Source organism: Aythya fuligula, chromosome 7 (genome assembly GCF_009819795.1).
Source record: "Aythya fuligula isolate bAytFul2 chromosome 7, bAytFul2.pri, whole genome shotgun sequence".
Lineage (NCBI taxonomy): Eukaryota > Metazoa > Chordata > Aves > Anseriformes > Anatidae > Aythya > Aythya fuligula.
Genome location: NC_045565.1, coordinates 5,711,942 through 5,729,595, shown reverse-complemented (window position 1 = coordinate 5,729,595; position 17,654 = coordinate 5,711,942). Strand labels below are relative to the sequence as shown.

At 49.7% G+C, this 17,654-nt stretch overlaps 2 protein-coding genes across 7 annotated transcripts in view; one reads left to right on the top strand and one right to left on the bottom strand.

Moving 5' to 3' along the window:
* The window catches only part of MCU (mitochondrial calcium uniporter), an 80,143-nt gene extending 65,970 nt beyond the window's left edge, over positions 1–14,173 (bottom strand). The window contains exon 1 of the mRNA XM_032191124.1: positions 14,065–14,173. Within this exon, the coding sequence (XP_032047015.1) occupies positions 14,065–14,173 (109 nt within the window). The remainder of the gene's footprint in view (positions 1–14,064) is intronic.
* The window catches only part of MICU1 (mitochondrial calcium uptake 1), an 88,000-nt gene continuing 81,731 nt past the window's right edge, over positions 11,386–17,654 (top strand). For 4 of the 6 annotated variants that reach the window (XM_032190917.1, XM_032190916.1, XM_032190915.1 and 1 more), the window contains exons 1-3: positions 11,386–11,412; positions 12,576–12,675; positions 15,077–15,165. The gene's annotated coding sequence lies outside the window, so the exon portion shown is untranslated. Of the gene's footprint in view, positions 11,413–12,575; positions 12,693–13,201; positions 13,345–15,076; positions 15,166–17,654 lie in introns of those variants that run through there. The other 2 variants (XM_032190913.1, XM_032190914.1) reach the window with 2 other exon arrangements.

The window sequence follows — 17,654 nt, the reverse complement described above, 5'->3', positions numbered from 1 at the left end:
GAAGAAACAACAGCACGCTGTATTAGGGTAATTACCACATCTACCAAATATTTGGACGACGGAATTTCTGTTACTGCTGCCTTCGAAACAAGTCCCTGGATAGGGGGAATAGCCTGGCAGCAGGCAGCAGCCTCCCTCGGGAGCCTTTTGCGCAGCAGATGCTGTTATGCATCACAGGCACGCCGTGCTCCATCATCCGGAGAAACGCTCGGCGGCTCCTCCTTCCCCCTCCACAGGAAGCCAAGAGGATTTCCCAAGTAACGTGATGAATTAAAGCATTTTCATTCCAAAAAAGGAAACGCATTTTTCCCCCAGGAAATCTCTGCACTTTTCCCAGCTCGCCGTTATTTGAGGGACAAGCACTTTCTCCACTGCCCTTCACTCTCACTGCTCCGGCACAGAGGAACCTCTGCAACATGTCAGATGGGTCCCCGATTAATTTAAGTGACTTTAAGAAGGCTGCTGCTACCTTACATATTGCTTCTACCCACATTTTTTCTAGAAAACATAGATGGGAGAAGGTACGCAAACAGTTCCCAGTGGTAAGCATTGCATGCATAATGCCAACAGGGCCATCGTACATAATTAAGTCCTATATGGAAAAAACAAAAACATCCAGAGCTCAGCTCATGTTCCCTAATGCACAATTTGAGATATTCCTGTGTCACTCCTGTGCTGTCTTGAACAGCCTGTTTTCTCTAAAAAAAGTAAAAATCTTCATTTGTCACAAAATTCTTACTTTTGGAGGTACATTGCCTAGCAGAAAACTGTCATTTAATTCCAAATGTCCAAGAAAGATGACAAGTTATGAGAAGATAGTTTAAAAAAATGGTTTAAGTGGAGACATCAGCTATTTCCTTTTACAATAACCCATCACAATTCATCTCTTATTGCAGGACATACCTCAGAGCTCACTATTCTGATTAAATTTCTACAAACATCCAAATTCTGTCCAACAAAGACCCATTTGCTCTTCACTCTACAGGCATCACTTGCAAGAGGAACACAACATCATTAGGAGGCATTTTTGGCAAAAAGAAAATTAGGGTTTAAGACAATTATGTACAGTAATTTCCTGAGTCTTGAAATGCTTGCAGTGCCATGATGAGAAGAAACTGGAAGGAAATCCTGGAGAAATGAGCCTGGGAAAGCAGACCTGCAACAGAACAGCTACAACCATTGCTTCTCAAGAGGTTACTTGGGTGCGAACATGGGGCAGATTCTGACCAAAGTGTTCAGCAAGTTGCTGTTTGGGCCGTTTCTAAACACACACAAGTCTCAAGTGTGGAAACGAAACATTCCTGTTACTAAATTTAGGGAACGCATTTCCCCTTAGCAACTCCGAGGTACAGTAACAGTTAGCATGAGACCATCCAGATAAACTCACGACGCAGCTGAAGGAAACATGGCATTCTTCGTAACAAAATAAAACAATGAAAGATTCGCCTAGCTCGGTGCTTTTCAAGGTAATATGGTTATGTAGAACAGAGGAAAGATGGAGTAACTTCATCCTCCTTTCCAGCAGCAGGCCTAGAAATTAAAAGAGAGGCTGGAAGGCCTGCTCAGCCCTGAAGGAAAGGATGCTGTTTGCCAGCTGCTGGTGGCGATCACTTCTCTCAAGAGCCTATCGGGGAGTTTCCCTGTCTGAAATTAAATGTAGATTAATCCAATAAATCCAGTTATTTTGGGTTCCTCCCTGCAACCCATGTATAGCAATGAACTGAAGTGAAATCCTGCAGGAAAGGAGCCCTCGCCTACCTCCATACTCAGGTGCCGTGCAGCAAGAAGCACCTGCCTGTGGGGAGCTCAGATGTCCCCACCTCCTGCACGCATACAGAGAGATAAATCCTGCTCCCACCTACGTTTGTAAAGCGTTGGCTTTGCTCTTAGATCTGGAAACCCTTCTTCCTTGCTCCACTTCCGCAACCTCACATGTTTTGGGCCCTGCGCGATGTAAGCTGTGGACACCCTTACCACAGCGCGGCTCCAACCCAAATCTTCTCAGAACAGCCACCCCTTCCACAAGGCACTGCTGAACCACGGCCATCCTCCAGCCCATCCCCCAGAAGTTAGCCAACCAATTCCAGTTTTAATTACTCCAATAAACAGTTCCAGAGCTGTAACAGTTACCTCACTGCGTGGCAATCCCTTCCTCCCGGGGAAGCCAATAAAAGTGATTCACTGCAACGAGCTCGTCCTCCACATTTTTTCGTCTACTTATGCAAGTTGCTCTATGTTTCTTAATTCCTTAAGAGCTGCCAAGAATGCAGAAAGAGATAGCAGCCATGCTTCATATTTTACACGAGACACGAGCAATGTCCCGTAGGCTTGCCCTGCTGGAAAATAATTCCACGTCACATTCAAGTACTGCATATTTTTGTCTTCATTAAGATGACATATCATTTTGAGACCTTAATACCAGGAAGAAAACCCTTTGCCAAAACTTTAATGGAAAAAGAACAAGCCATTTTCTCTTTGTCGTTAACATGAAGTACTCAAGGACAGAACAGTCCTTAAAGCCAGCTCACTGGTTTGCCCTCAGAGAGTACGGAAACAGGATCAACACCACAACAGCAATATCAAAGGTGGTCTCTCACCTAGACAGCACTTATATTTGCTCAATAAACAAGTAATTAACACCAGAAAAAAAAAAAAAAACGAAGCCACCTTAAACCTAAAAACGTTTCAACGCCTCCATGGACAGCAAGCGCTGACAAAGAGGAAAGTAATTTCGATCCCATGTTTGTCCCCTCTGCGTGCTATTTTATAGAAAGGCAAGCGGCTCGCAGAACGGGCCTGAAATCAAGTCATGGAAGTTCAGTTTCATCCTCAAGACCGCATGCAACCTAATCTCACAGAAAATCTTGAAGATGAGGCTAAAAACAGCCTCAGAAAATGAAAGCCCTGAACTTTTTTTTTTGTTTATATTTCTTTTTCAGGCCTGCCTCTCAGAAGCAGAGCTGTAGCCCTCCTATCTGAGGCTAGCTGAGAAACGCTCCCCATATGGAGAGAAATTTGTCCTGGCATTTTACATTAATGACTGGAGCAACCCAACCATGACCGTAACGTCCCTTCCTACCACAGACCCTACATACACAGTCTCAATTATTCCCATACATTGGGCTATAAAAAAGTTATTAACATCACATCATTGTCACAAAACAATCAAAAAACCTAACCCCTTTTTGAATACCACATCTTTTACATAAGCAGCCCCGGAAGGGTGTTCTCTGAACACGACCAACTAAAGCTTTTTTCCTATTCACTGAATGAACAGGATGCCACGGGCACATCAAAAGCTCTGAAATGCCTTTTTTTCTTTTTTTTTTTTCTTTTTTTTTTTTTCCTCCAGTTCAGCATCCCTTTAAAACCTATTTTGTTCCATAAGAATGAATGAGACTAAGAGAAGGTTTTCGCCACTTTCATACACTAAACAAGTCTCTCCGGTCATGCCCCTTTAACCTTTGGGTTGTGCAAAAAACCCCAAAGCAATCTAATAGAAAAGCTAAAGCATTACAAGATTTCCAACTTAGCTCCACTGCTGTATAATTAACGACGGGCAGATTCCCTTTCCTCATTTGAGGTTAAAGTGCTGGGAAAGTTCTCTTGTACTTTTGTACCTTTCAAAATAGCATTTGGCCGTAGCCTCTGCTGTAACAGAGAATCTGGTATGAGGCAGCAGACCTCGGTTTGCCTTGCATTTTAATCAATTTAGGCAGCTCAGAAGTGGGCAAGTGGTAATGACAAGTATATGGAATTGTTACCTTTTAGCCACCCTCTGCCAGGGTGAGGAGAGCAGGGAATCAGCAGGACAACAAGTACACGTGTGTGGGAAGGAGGTGAGGAAAGAAGGAGAAAAGGGAGCTGTGGTGGAGAAACCCATTTTACAGTTCAGCCAACACTTGCTGGGGCTCTCTACTTCACCAAAGTGCTGCTGTGTTGGGATATATTCGTGTTTTAGTTCAAGCACATCCCATCTTGACTTCCAAAGTGATGCCAGATGCACCTCTCCTCTTGTCATACAGCACGCATGTCCCTGATGCTATGAAAACGAATGCATCACCCACCCAATGAGAAGGAAAAAATCAGAGACCACAGAAGCCAGTCAACACAAAACTGTTATCAAATCTCTACGTAGGCTTTTATAGTGAAGTCCTGGGGAAGGGTTTAATTTAGTGTTCTGCATCCCAGCATGGCAAACACTTGAGGTCAGGGTGGGCAACGATCCAGCGTGCATAATTGTTTTATGCCCCTCCAATCCATTGGACAGCCAACAGTTCCTCAGCTTTTTAATCTTTCATTTGAAAATTACGATCAGCAGTAGGCGAGATCAGGAAAACACGGGCCCAGTTAATTAACGAAGCCCTCTAGTTTCCCTCCTCAGCAAAAAATGCAGACACCACACCAAAATGTTCTTCCAGCTCTCACTATCCTGGCAGTCAGTCACCACCTCTGCATGCAGAGCCCCCAGCCTCACTCATTAATTAAATTGGTTCCAGGAGAGAGGGAAGCATGGCAATAAACCACGGCCTGTCACAGTGAGGGCACGAGGTGGTTACAGGGCCCACCAGGGACATTATGGTGAGCAACAGCTCCTCTGAAAGGGGATGCTGCAACAGTTTCAGCCACAGCATGGAAAATAGAGCCGAAAATTTTACCTACCAGCACCCATGGGGCCTGCTTCCCGAGACTTCCCACGCCCCAGGACACCTTTCCTTGGGATTTCCTCTGTGGGATTTCCCACAGGAGTGCCCGCACCGTGTAGGTGACCCCAGTCCTCATCTTGTGCAGATTTTGCAACCCGCCTGCTGTCTGCTAGCTCCTGGAAATCCAACTGCTGTTCAGTTCGGTCTCTATAGCCCCCCATGCTCCTTTTAAGGCCTCAGAGAAGTCACTGAGTCATTATTACTGAATAACGCTTACCCGCCCAGAGTCACTGGGATTAACTACCATAGGAACACCACATACAGCTGAGCCCTCGCCTCTCCACAGGTATTTTTCCTCCAGAACTGAAACAACTGATTACACACTAATCCAACACAGCCGAGCCACCTGGTTACATACCCTAAGAAACACAATGAAGATTAGTCCCTTGTTAGAGAAACAAAGCCACACGGATTAAGCGTTCAACATGCAAACACAGAGAATTTTATTTAAGCCCTTTGTCTACCGCCAGGTACCCGGAGAAAGCTTCCTAGCAGGCTTTTTTTTGGCACAAAAAGCTGCCTCCTACCCGCACTGCATCCTAGCCGTGCGGAGCTCGTACCTCCAGCAGCTGGCCCCCAGCACCCGCAGCGCTCGGAGCAAGCTTCTCTCACTTCACAGGGAGGTTTCCTCTCAGGAATATCCCCTTGGATTTTCCTGCCACGCTCCTGAGGGCAGGCAGGAAAGGAGCAGCGAGTTTTAAGCCGCAGAAGCTGGTGCAGGACAGCTGCCTTGTCAGCAGGGTGGACGTGGTCTGAATAGGGTCGTAATATCAGTCACCCTCAGCCCGCAAACCTTCCCCATCCCTCTCAGCTTCTAAAAGGCTCCAGCAAGCCCCAGTACTTCACCTGAGCCCCGTACCTCCCAGCACCACCATCACAAGCTTCACAACCAAGTATTTATCCAGGAGTTCAGACTTCTCTGCCGTTTGATGTTACCACCACCTCGTTCTTTACCCATGACACATTTAGTGAGGGTTTTCCCTTGGTTTGTCCCCTCACAGTGAAGTCATTTGGTGGCAGCTCTTCCAGCACAGAGTATGTTCCTTCTGAAGGGACTCTTCCATAAGGCCATTTACCATCCCCACCTTTTTACTAGAAAGCTCATTTATCTCTGCTAGAAACAAGCCTTTCTGAGAAGTAACTGAGCAGAATTTATTGTACTAAAAGCAACACTGCACAGACATACCCAGTAAAATCACTCTATTAATTATGCCCGTATTATACAAGTTCCTCATACCTATTTTCTAATATAACCTACAGACGCAGGAAGCTTACACGGCCCAGTCCTCTCACAGAGGAGGATCAATTCCTCATCATTCCTACCTGACTGCTGCTAGTCTGACCTGTCTGGTAACGGAGATTAAACAGCTTCCCCAGGAAATAATGCAGTCTTTCACTACTTTAAGCAATAAAGAGATCCGCAGCACCTAACAGAAGCCCTCTGCTTGCACTGCAAGCCCATTATCTCTTCTCTGACCCAACACAGAACTAAATTTTCTCCTCTGCTTTGCAGCAGCCTCCTGCTTTATTATGAAGTGCTCTGGTTGCTGTAATTCCTCCTCGGAGATCGTTTGTTGGACTGTGCAGCTCTCGGGTCTCTACCTTCTCCCAGTGCTCCACGAAAGCATAATTCATCTTCTCCAGGAGGAGATGAGCAGGCACGGTACAGCTGCTGTCAAAAGTCAGGGTTAATGCCCCAGTACCAACCCGCTCGGGGAAGCTTCCAGCTTACCACTACACAGCGGTGACTCCTGGACAAGCTCCCTGCTGAAAAGGGGCAAAAACCCCAAACCCTACCACCGCAACGCCACGAACTGACAGCGGCAAAGCTGCCAAAAACCCACGACAAACACCTGGAGCAGTTTGTGATCAGTGAGCCACGGGACAGGAGCAAACCCTCCTCCTTCCCCCAGCACCTGCGGGAGGCGGCTTCGGGAGCACGATTGCTGCGCCCCCATACCCCGCGCTTCGGGCAGAGCCCTTGGGGCTGATGCTGAGCCCAGCAGCACCCCACACAAATCGGGGAGCCTTGGGGCGTTTTCACCGCTTACTTCTCAGCTGTATCGCCTTCACCCTGCTGTGCTGAGCCCCACCGCGGGGCCGGGCGTGCCTCCACACCTCCTCAACCAACCCCAGCGGCCGGGCGCGGAGGGGTCACTCGGCATTTTGGGGGGGTCCCCGCGTCCTTTCGGGGCCGGTACCCCCGGGAGGCTGCCGGGGCGCCACCTGGCGGCCCCGGGGCGGTGCCTGCCAGCGGGGCCAGGGAGCGGCACGGCCGGGGAGGGCTGGGCACGGCCGGGCACGGCTCGGCACGGCCCCCAGCACCGTCCCCGTAGGAGAAGCTGCCGGAGCCCGGAGCCGCCCGGCCGCCGCCCCGCTCAAGTTTCGCGGCGCTAAGAATAACGAGCAGCTGCCGCCGGGCCGGGCCGGGCCGGGCCGGGCAGGGCTGGAGGAAGGCGGCGGAGGAGGAAGAGGAGGAAAAAGGAGGAAGAGGAGGAGGAGGAGGAAGGCCGGGGGGCTCCTGAAGGGCACAGCCCCGCGGCGCCCGCCCCCGCCCCACTCACCGTGCGGTGTCGCTGCTGCTGCCGGCGCCGCGCCAGGGCCGGGAAGCAGCAGGAGGAGGAGGAGGAGGAGGAGGAAGAGGAGGAGGCGGCTGCAGGCGCGGCGGGGGAGGCGAGCGCGGCGCGGCGGCAGAGCAGCAGCGGCAGGGACCTGCCCGCCGCCGCCGCCATCGCGCACGGCCGGGCTCGCTGCGGCGGCGGCTGCACGCCCGGCGGGGCGGGGCCGGCGGCGGGGAGGGGCGGGGCGCTGGGGAGGCCGGCGGCCAATCGGGCGCCTCCCCTTCGGCGGCGGCCGCCGCGGGGAGAGAGGGGATTGGGTGGCGCCCGGCGGGGAGCCCCGCCCACTGCCCGCGGGAGGCTGGGCGGGGCCGGGAGGGGGCTGGAGGGCAGGGGGGAGGGCTCGGGGGGCGGGGCCAGGTGAATGGGCGTGGCTTTGCAACCACATGGGCGTGGCTATTGTGTGGGTGGGCGTGGTCAGAAGGAGGGGGCGTGGCCTCGGCTCCCCGCGGGGCACCCTTGGGTGCTGCTGCCCTGCTCGGCCCCGCTCAGCACCCAGGCCTGGGGCTGGGTGGGGGCAGGGCACGCATCAGAGCAGCACGTGCGAGGCAAAGCAGCAGCGCCTCTACCCCGAGCCTCCTCCATTTTGGCAAATATGCTCAGAATTTAACGTAGTTTTGTAAACGCACCCAAAGAACACGCTCAGAGCGGTTCCAAGAGTTCCCTGGGATGCGTTCTCCCTGCCCCGAGGGCCCCACGGGATCCTTCTCCTCCCATCTTTCAGGCTGCAGCATCTTCATCGCCTGTTTAGAGGCCCGTGCCCAGCACCAGTCTTCAGCCTCTGCACCACAGCAGCCACTTGAAGTCTCCCTGGCATCGCTGAAAGCCCTCCTCCAGGTTTGTCCTAGAAACTGCTGCCAGAGTTTCCTTACGAAAAGGGCTCGTTGGGATTTGGCAGCCTCCCGCATTCCTGAAGAGTCATCACTGCCTATTTATGCCTCTGGAAAATGTGTTTTTTAATGGGGGTTCATTAAAGTTTGAGGAGGACCAGCCTAAAGTGCATCTGGAAGCAACTAAAATTATCTTGAAGGCCTAAAATTAACCTCACCCACGGCAAGTCCTCCCTCCGACAGAGACGCCTGAGCACGCGCCGGGCTGAGTTTGCACATGAAGCAGTGTCACTGCCGCGAGCGCTGTGGAGAGTCACGGCTCTCCCCACGGCTGGTTTGCAAACAATTGCAAGTTGCAATTCCACACTCTGCCGGAGAAAGTGCCCCAAATGGGGTTTCCTGTTCAGGTACCTCCCTGGAGACTCTGCTGCGAAAGCATCGCTGCTCCAGCCACAGAGTGCAGCGCAGGTGCTCTATAAGTGCCACTCTATATAACTAGAGAGCCCAGCTGTGGTGCCACAGGAAGCATTTCTGCAGCAGCATTTCAGAGAGGGGCTGTGATTAGAGCAAAACTTGGCTTTTATTGCCCCCAAGTTCTCAAGAACACATCTCGTCGCCACTGCTCGTCTCCCAGGACAGCCACTGAAGAGCTTGCTGTGATGGAAAATGAAGCAAATAAGACCTGTGAGACACAAGCCTGCAGTTTCTCTGGTTACTTCTTGAGCCATGCTGAAGGACGTTCTGGTTTCCAAACTGTAGCAGCAGCATGGAGAGGCAAAGCCCATCTTGGGATGAAATCAGCTTCTGGGGGAAAAAGTCTATTTTTATAAATCAGCTTTTTTCCATCCAGGGTAGCAGGAAGCTTCAAAGACATGCCCTGGAGAAACACAGAAAATTATTAGATAAGGCTGAAAGGACAGAAAAGGAAAAGAAAAAACTCCTCCTGCACCTTTCTGACCTAGTGGAGCAACGCCCACTTCCCCAGATCCTTGTCTCTGATGATTTATTTTCAATCTGCCTCATTTCCTTCCCAGCCAACAGGTAAAAGCTCCCCCTCCATGACATTTTTTGAATCATCAAGCTCACCATTGCTGGGGGAGGTTTCCAGGAGGTCCTGCCCTGCTGCTCCTGCTCTCCTCTGCATTGAGTTAAAGGTTTGGTTGATCAGAAAACATACAAAGATTTTAGCTGGTGTCCACAGTGCAAAAGCAGCCTGAATGTGCACAGGTCAACTAAACAACTTCAAATGCCTTTCTTCTTTCCAGGAAAAGAAAAGGGAGACTACAGAGCAGCAGCAGGAAAAAAATAAAAATGAAGAAACAGTAGGGTATCATTAATGTTGCACAGCCTGGCTTACCTCTGAGGGTGCAAGAGACTTGTAACGGGGCACAATTTCTATTTAATTCCTAATTCAGGAATTGCTGCACTGCAGTAACATTGGCTCTCACTTCAGGTCTGGAGTAGAAGTACTCGTCTGGACCCTGAAGAGTTACCTGCTCGAGGGACACACCTCTCGCTAGAAAACCACTTTATCTAAATTATTCTTGGAAACACATTGAAAGGCCCCATCAGATATGCCAGAAAAAGAAAAAAGCAAAAGAAAGCACTTTCACATACATTCACATACAACTAAAACTTTTGCACTTTAATTGAAAGTCAAATAAATATATATATATATATTTTAGATAGTACATAAAAATATAAAGATAAATTAATAAAAATTAAATGCTTGAAAACTAAACTTACACAAATGCTGAAGCCTCATCATGGATCTATGATTTGGTGTGGCAGTTCCAGTTACACACTTCTACAACAATGCAAGTGTTCAATTTCTCTTCACGGTATTATTCTTCTTTTTCTTTCTTGCTCTCGGATCATTTTTAAGCGCTGAGGCTACTCCTGTCATCCTTCTGGTCCAGGTGTGAATGCGTGTACATTAAAAATTCCTCCAGGAAAGGAAGGATCAGGGAGATGCATCATCTCAGGCAGGGATTTCTATTCTAAGAACACCAAAACAACAGATGCTCAGTCTGTTTTCTTTTCAAGAAGGTTGTTTCTAAACAAAATTCAACAAATTCTATCCCAATTTTAAAGATTTTTAATAGCCATTTGTCTAATGATTAAAAAAAACAAAGACTTCCACTGCAGTTTTTGGCACATTAACTAAATAGGTAGCAAATGGAGCAATAGTGGAGGCAGAATTTCCACACTTTTCACCACAACTAAGGAAAAAAGTTGCCCCAAATAAAGTGTTTTGAGACCAGGAGCACGATAAGCAGCTCAGGCACTGTCACACAACAAAATTGGGATTTTTCAGACTGCTTTCCCAGGAGCAGTTTTGGGGAGATTTAGGCTAATTCTCTCAGAAATGGACCAACTCTTTTGGGGAGCTGCTGCGACTTGGTACATATACACCTGAGGCCCTACACACAGGCTGTTTGGACCACATGTATGGGTTCCTGAGATGCAACACACTGGCCTTTTAGGGCTGATATGTTAAAACTGTATACCCTATATAGTCCTTTAGGGGCTTATATACATACAGATACACACATAGCCCCTTTCAGACCTTGTAACTATATATGTGTCCCTCAAAGCCTATACATTAGCTGCTTATATGACATTACTAGGCCTGTCAGGATCTATATGAAGTGGTTTAGACCTTATAGACACAGGACGTTATAAATATGTGTGTGTGTATGTGTGCATATATATGTGTGTATATATATATATATATATATATATGCCTCAGACCCCAGTGAGGGGTCTCTCAGGTCTTGGATATAAATCCCTCAGACCCTATATACAGTGACTTCACGGGATGTACATAAATCCTTCAACCCCACACACCGCCCTTTCCTACCCCACGTCTATAAAGATGCAGAATTAGCTGTATGTGTATATAAATGTATAAAAATACAGCCCTCAGGGCTCATGCACACGCCTTCCAGGACCTGCCCGCAGCCCCCTCCCCACATTCACCCGACGTTTTCAAGCACCACCCCCCTCCGCCCCCCCACACCCCTTCCCCACCAGCACCGCCCAACCCTCCAAGCCCCCTCCCCAGCCCCTCAGCCTCCCTTTTCCCCCCTCCCACCCCCTCCATCCCCCCCCTTTCATACACCCCTTCCAGGACCTCCCCAACCTGAGGCGGGCGGGCGGGCGGGCGGGGGCGTGGCTTGGAGGCCGAGCCCCGCCCCCTGCGGAAGCGCGAGCGCGGGGTGGGCGGGGCCTGGCGGGGGGCGGGGCCGCGCTGAGGTGAGCGGGGCCCGGCGGGCGGGGGGCGGCGGGGCCGGGACCCGGGGGGGCTCCGCTGGGCTGGGGGGCGCAGCCCGGGCACGGGGCGCTGGGAGCCGCCCTCGGGCCGGGGCAGGGCTCTGGGGATGTGGCTGGGCCGTGCTGAGGGGAGTTGGGGGCGTTAGTGGGGTTAAAGGGGTTAATTGGGAGTGTTAATGGGGTTAATGGGGGGCGTTAATGGGGTATTTGAGGTTAATGGGGGGCGTTAATGGGGTATTTAGGGTGCGGGGGGGGTTCTCCCCATCCCCGCCCCTCATCGCGGCCCGGCGGCTGTTGGTGTGAGGGGGGATTTGGGGAGTGACGCCGGCACCCCGTGCTGTGGGGCGCTCCCATAGAGTGGGGTTTGTGGGCTCTGCAGCGAGCTTTTGGGTGCTTTTCCCCTTTTTTTCCTCGTTTTTTGCCCCGCTGAGATTCGTAGTTTTTAAAGTTTTGTGGTGCTTCGGGCATGTGGAGCTGCCTCCACAAAAATAGCAGAGGGTGAGAGCCTAGCGACACCCCTCTGCCTCAAAACAGGGCAAGCTGAAACCCTAAGGAACTACAGCACCACTGAGACACCCCCAAACCCCCAGGGAACCGAGACCCTCCCTGAAACCCCGGGGAACTCAGACACCACCCCTTCAAACCCCAGGGAATTACCCCCACCCCCCAAAAAAACAACAAATAAAAAGCAACAGGACATCAAGATCCCCCCCCAAAGCCCCCAGGGCATTGAGACCCCCCCCCAAAACCCCAGGGACCTAAAGCCCCGGCCCCTTTAAAGCACATCTTATGAGGGGGGAGCCCCCTGAAGCCTCCTGTTTCCCCTCCTGACTCTGCAAAACGCTGTGGGTGGTGTCAGCCCTGGGCACAGCCTGGCTGTGGGCTCCAGGACGGTGTTTTCCTACTGAAAGTCCTCCAAGAGCACAAACTTTGTGTGTCAGTGAGCGTCTGGGTGCTGGATGGTAAAAAAAAGATCCCCTGGGAGCCAGGCACTTGAGATTATTTTGCTGTGAGTTGGTGACTTGTGTCTCAAAAAGAGCCTGGGTGCCAGCGAGGAGGTTTTCTTCAAGTCCTTGCTGCTTCTAAAATTAGCTTACTTTCTCTCTCTCTTTTTTTTTTTTTTTTTTTTTTTTTAATGTGATTAGGTATCCTGAAAGCTTTTAGCAGCCGAAACCTCGCTGCCTGCTTTTTGGCAGCTCCCGCTGTGCCATCGAGCTGGTAAATGCCTGTATCGACGGGCGAGAGGTAGGCGAAAGTGCGAGGTGAGCGGTTCTGGTGCTGGTGAGAGGCCTCTGGCACTGGTGCTTTCGGGGTGCACGGCTGCTGAGTATTGTAGGGAAGCAGCTGGGTGCTGCGTGGGTGTTTATTGTGGATTTCCGCTGGTTTGAGGCCTTTAGGTGCAGTTGTAGAAGCAGCAGCTGGTGGTAGTGAAGTGACTCATCTTTGAGAGGTGGGAAAAAAGCTTTTTAATAGGGCTTTCAGTGTATTGGGGAGGTTTTATGGGATGGCAGCTGTGCTGGCGAAACGAGGCTCTGGCACGCTGTGGCTTCTTCCCCTGTGCCCAGTTGCTAGTGCTGCTTGTAACTGTGATTGCGTCTTTATTAATAAACCATAGGGGTTATGCTTAGATCGAGTGCTCAGCTTCTCCTGCACGAAAAGCCTGTAGTGAAGCGAGCATCATGTCCCCGCAAGCGAGGAGAGGCTGGGAGATGCTTGTGGTGGGTGCTGGCTCAGGAGCCTGGCTCTTTGACTCTCCCACTTTGTCCCAAAGCATGACGTGAGGACATCCCGGCAGGCAGGACAGCTGGAAATCTCGTCTCCCTTTGAAGACACCGTGAGCTGGCTGGCTGAGGAGGAGTCAGGAGGTGTCCCCTTGCTGTCAGGTGGCTCCCAGCCCAGGCAGGCACGTTAAATGTGAGTGCAGCTCTCACGTGCTCAGCTGCTGGTGGCTTAGGAGCGACAGCTTGCTCAGAGAGTCACCTATCAGTGAATATCGACCTGTAGGGCCAGCTGAGGAACCAGGAATCCCTCTAAAAACCCCCCATCTGATGTGCATTTGGTGAAAAGCAAGGAACAGCCAAAGTTTTTTGGGAGTTTGTCTGGTGACTTTGCTTTTCCCTACAGCCCCCTGCGGCAGAACTGTCTTAAAGCACCCTTGGTTAGCCCACAGCACTTGTGGACTCCTTTGTAGGGCGCTGGGTTGCCTCATCACTGCTGGGATTTGATTTTGTTCCATGTTGCGTGTGAGATTCTTAGAGAAAAAATAATTTTCGTATGGCAGCAGTCTTTGGGCTTCGCTGTGGGGAAGGGGCAGGGAGCAGAAGTAGCTCTGAATGCGCTGCGTCCTGCAAAGTGCGGCCTCTCTGCTCTCTAGTTTTGATTTATTTTTATTGTTGCTGTGAATAATTGCCAACGGGGTTGTTGCCAGGGCTACTGGAATTGTTGCTAATTTAGTTTTTAAAGCTCATGTCAAAATGTTTTCCTTAATACCTGTTCGTTAAACAGCTTCTATTTCACTGAACAGCCAAACTATTTGATGTGCACTTTGTCTTTTGAAGAACCTGCGAGGTGAATTTGGCTTAATAAACTGCTGAGAGCATAGAAAGGCTTGATTTTCATCGCAACATGATTTACCTGTGCTGTATTTCCCTTTAGTTTCATGAGCCGCTTGGGAAAGGGGGTAAAACTGAGTGAGGGCAGCATCAAAGTCTATCCTGAGCTCCTTTGGAGGGGGTAATACCATGGCGTACACCAACCAACTTTTTCTTTTTAGTATTTAATGATTAGGAAAAGTGTGTTCTGCTTTGTTTTGTTTTTCCCTGGAGGCAGTTGGCAGGCTTTTCTATGCATCGGGGTGGGGGAAACAATTTTAGGTGCTGAGGTGTTGGAGCTATATGTAGGGAAGGCTTTTCTGTCTTTGGAGCCTCGTGGAGTGCCTGAACAGAATAGTGGGAGAGCATGCTGCAGACTAAGATCTTTAATACTGACTGCTTAATACGAATAAATAAGGCATGTCTGTTATATTTGAGAGATCTTCCTTAACACAGTGGGCTTCATGTTCCAAACAGTGTGTGGATTCCTTGCTCTGCAGGGCCCTGGTTCGTTGTTTGTGCAGGGTTTTTGGTCCTGACCATCAAAATACCTGTGTGTGTGGGGAAGCCATGTGTGTTTGGGCAACAAACATCCTGCCCAGTTACACCCAAAAAAGCCCAAGGTGTTGGGGAAGATCTCCAAGAAGGTCCTGATGTTGTTTTGGGGACTTTGCTGTGAGCTTCGTTAGCACTGATGAGATGGAAACTGCCAAGTGGCTCATCACAGAAAGTTGTCTTAGTCGGGTCTGCTGACTAGGGGTAGGGAGACCAGGCTAGGCAGGGCTTTGCTGGGCTTTCTCCTCTCGAAACCCAGGTGCCAGCTCAGACTTGAGCTAAAGCAAAGGCCTGGCTGGCTTTTTTTTTCAGCAGCATGACCATTTTTTCCTTTTCTGGCTTTGTTTGGCAGGCAGCGTGAGGTGCGAGCACTACAGCGGGAGTACTGGGGGTGATGTGTGTGAGCACTGCTATGCCGAGCACAACTGCCAGGAGGGAAACTACATGAAACCTGCTGCAGCAGAGAGTTTTAATCTTTATTATGTTTCCTCTCTTTTTAGAACACAGCCCTACAGTTGCTGAGAGAACTTCCTGCGCTCTTCATGACTGCTTGACCCACCAACAGGGAGCAAATACGCTTACGAGACAGGTAAGGATGGTGCTGCTGCCTGTTGGGGCCCCTCTTTCCCTTACTTTTAATTGTGCTGAACTAATTATCTGGCTGACATTTACCCCTCAAGCTGCCCTGCTTGGAATTACTCCCATTCTGAGGGCTTGACCCAGAATTTTCCCCTGTGCTGCAGGAAGCAAGGTTTCCTTTCTGCAGGGTGAAGAGTTGTGCTGACATTTTTGTTGGATGCGGGAGGAGGAGCGAAGCAGACACAGGAGTGAGCGGTGGAAGAACTCTGCCTGGCGTTCCCTGCCAACCCAACCCCAGTTTTACCATCTTGATAAGACATAAAGGAGAAAAACAACTCTCTATTTGTACGTGCTCAGTTAAAACTTTGTGAGCATAGGGAGATACTTAAACACCTTCACTAAGCTTTTTTTTTTTTTAAACCACATGCTCTGCAGCAAACACGTCCTGGCATCATCCCTGCCTGCTTCTTGGGGATTTGGAGGGGGTGGCCACTGGTTTCATGTGACACCTTTAGACTTGTAATCATCTGCTTGAATTTCTGCTGGTCAGTGGCATGCTAGTCTAATGAACATATTCAACAGTGTTTTTTATGCCTGTGTAACCCGTTGTCAACTCGTGTTTGCTCTCAGGACAAGGAGAGGTTCCTCTTGTACCTCTTAGGCTGGGAAGCTGACTTCCCCGATAAGCTGCTTGTTGTGGTTGCATTTTTGGAGGACAAATCAGACCGTTACCCTCAGGCAGTTTAACGGGACAAGCTGCAAAACCTGCGAACAGTTTGGACTCTCAGGAGGTCTGGGATAAGTGCTGCAGGTGTTTTTGGAGATTGGTGTCTTTTGGAAGGCATGTATCTGCCTTCTGCAGGGTTCGTACCAGTTCGTTCTGTTGTGCTTCTCCTCAACAGCCTATGAGTTTTTACAGGCTAGCAAAGTTGTTACAGGCTAGCGAAGTACTTCAGTGTTTGGTTTATTGGTACCTGTGGGCAGGTTTTTTGTCCATAAGAAGATAATAATATGTTTAGGGTGCAGGACCCTGTGCTGAGCTTACAACCAACTCGATTCCACCTTCTGGCACACCCAGAGCCGTGGGGGACCCCACTGCGTGCGTTCAGGGCAGCCCCTACCAGCTGGCTTTCTTCCCCTTGGCAAGGGGTGTGCTCTGCCTAGAATAATCTTCAATTGCTAGCATTTAATATCACTACATTACTTTGAAAGGCCAGGATAAGCCTTGCTTTGAGGCACTATTCCATATGCACTACATTTTTCAGCTGATATTTGAGGGACCCGTCAGTTATGTTTAGATCCAGAATGTGCAAACAGCTATTCCTGTATTTCTCAAGCAAAATAACAGTCGTGTAGCAGTCGTGCTAGATCTGTTACAGAAATGTTGTTGGATGCTCTTCCATTTGCTGCAGTAACACTTCCTGAGATGGACTGGACCGGGATATAAAAATACTTATTTAATTCTTCCCAGTTTTCAGTGCCTTTGTTAGTGCACGGTGTTTTAACACAGTTCAGGGTGGTAGCTCTAGGAGAACACTTCTGCACCACAAAATGAGGCTGTAAAGTCTGAGCTGCAACAAGCTGTCTAAGCACATACCATCCAAAAGCCTTTGACAGGTTTGTCCTCAGTGGAAGAGATTTAAGGTGCTATAAAATGGAAAAAATAGGCAGTTGGATGGTTCAGATGATGTAGTGTTTCACTGCAACTTCTGCGAAACGGCCTGAAAAGTCCTTGGCTAGTAAATTTGGAGTTACCTTGGCCTGCTTCCTCATCTGTGACGGTGGTGACTATTTTTCCCCAAGGAAATCTGTTGTAGAGTTTTCCTTTGTGCGTTCTGGGTTGAACCTCTGTCGAGAGTAAAGGGGTAACTGGGCGTGCTGGGGTGGGAACGCACAGCCAGGGGCAGGCAAGCTGCTCGTGGTGGTGTATGAGAGCCATGGATGTGTAGCCTGCAAAGTCTTGTGTAAACGGCCTTTGTTTCACTGCAGGGCTTCCTCGCTGTCCCTGTGGCCTCTGACAGCTTGTCGCCCTTCTTCTGTCCCCCAGCAAACAAATCCAGGTGATGGGTTTCAGGTTTTGTGCTTTAAATAGGAGATAGCTGGCTTTTCTGGTGGTTTTAAGTCTCCATGGTCACGTAAGCTCAAATGCTTGGGATTTTCCTCTTACTGATAGAATTTATAGGCCTTTAGCACGAGACCCAAGACCATCAACTAGACAGTTTTGGTGGACTGTGAGGTCAAAGCCCTGCTGAGGGGTGCTAGGCTCGCCTGGATGTCATCCTGCAGTGCGGGATGTGGTGGGAACCTGTCTCCTTTTTCTCCTCTCATGTTTGGATTAATCCAATAACCTGTGTGATGTTTTTTTTCAGGAACTGAATGTGTGTCAGCAGGTATCTCATCTAAATTCACAGCATAGTGGAGCCTTAATTTTTTTCTGTTTCCTTTTTTTTTTTTTTTTTTTTCTCCCAGCATCATTTTGTTTTGAAATGTTTATTCATG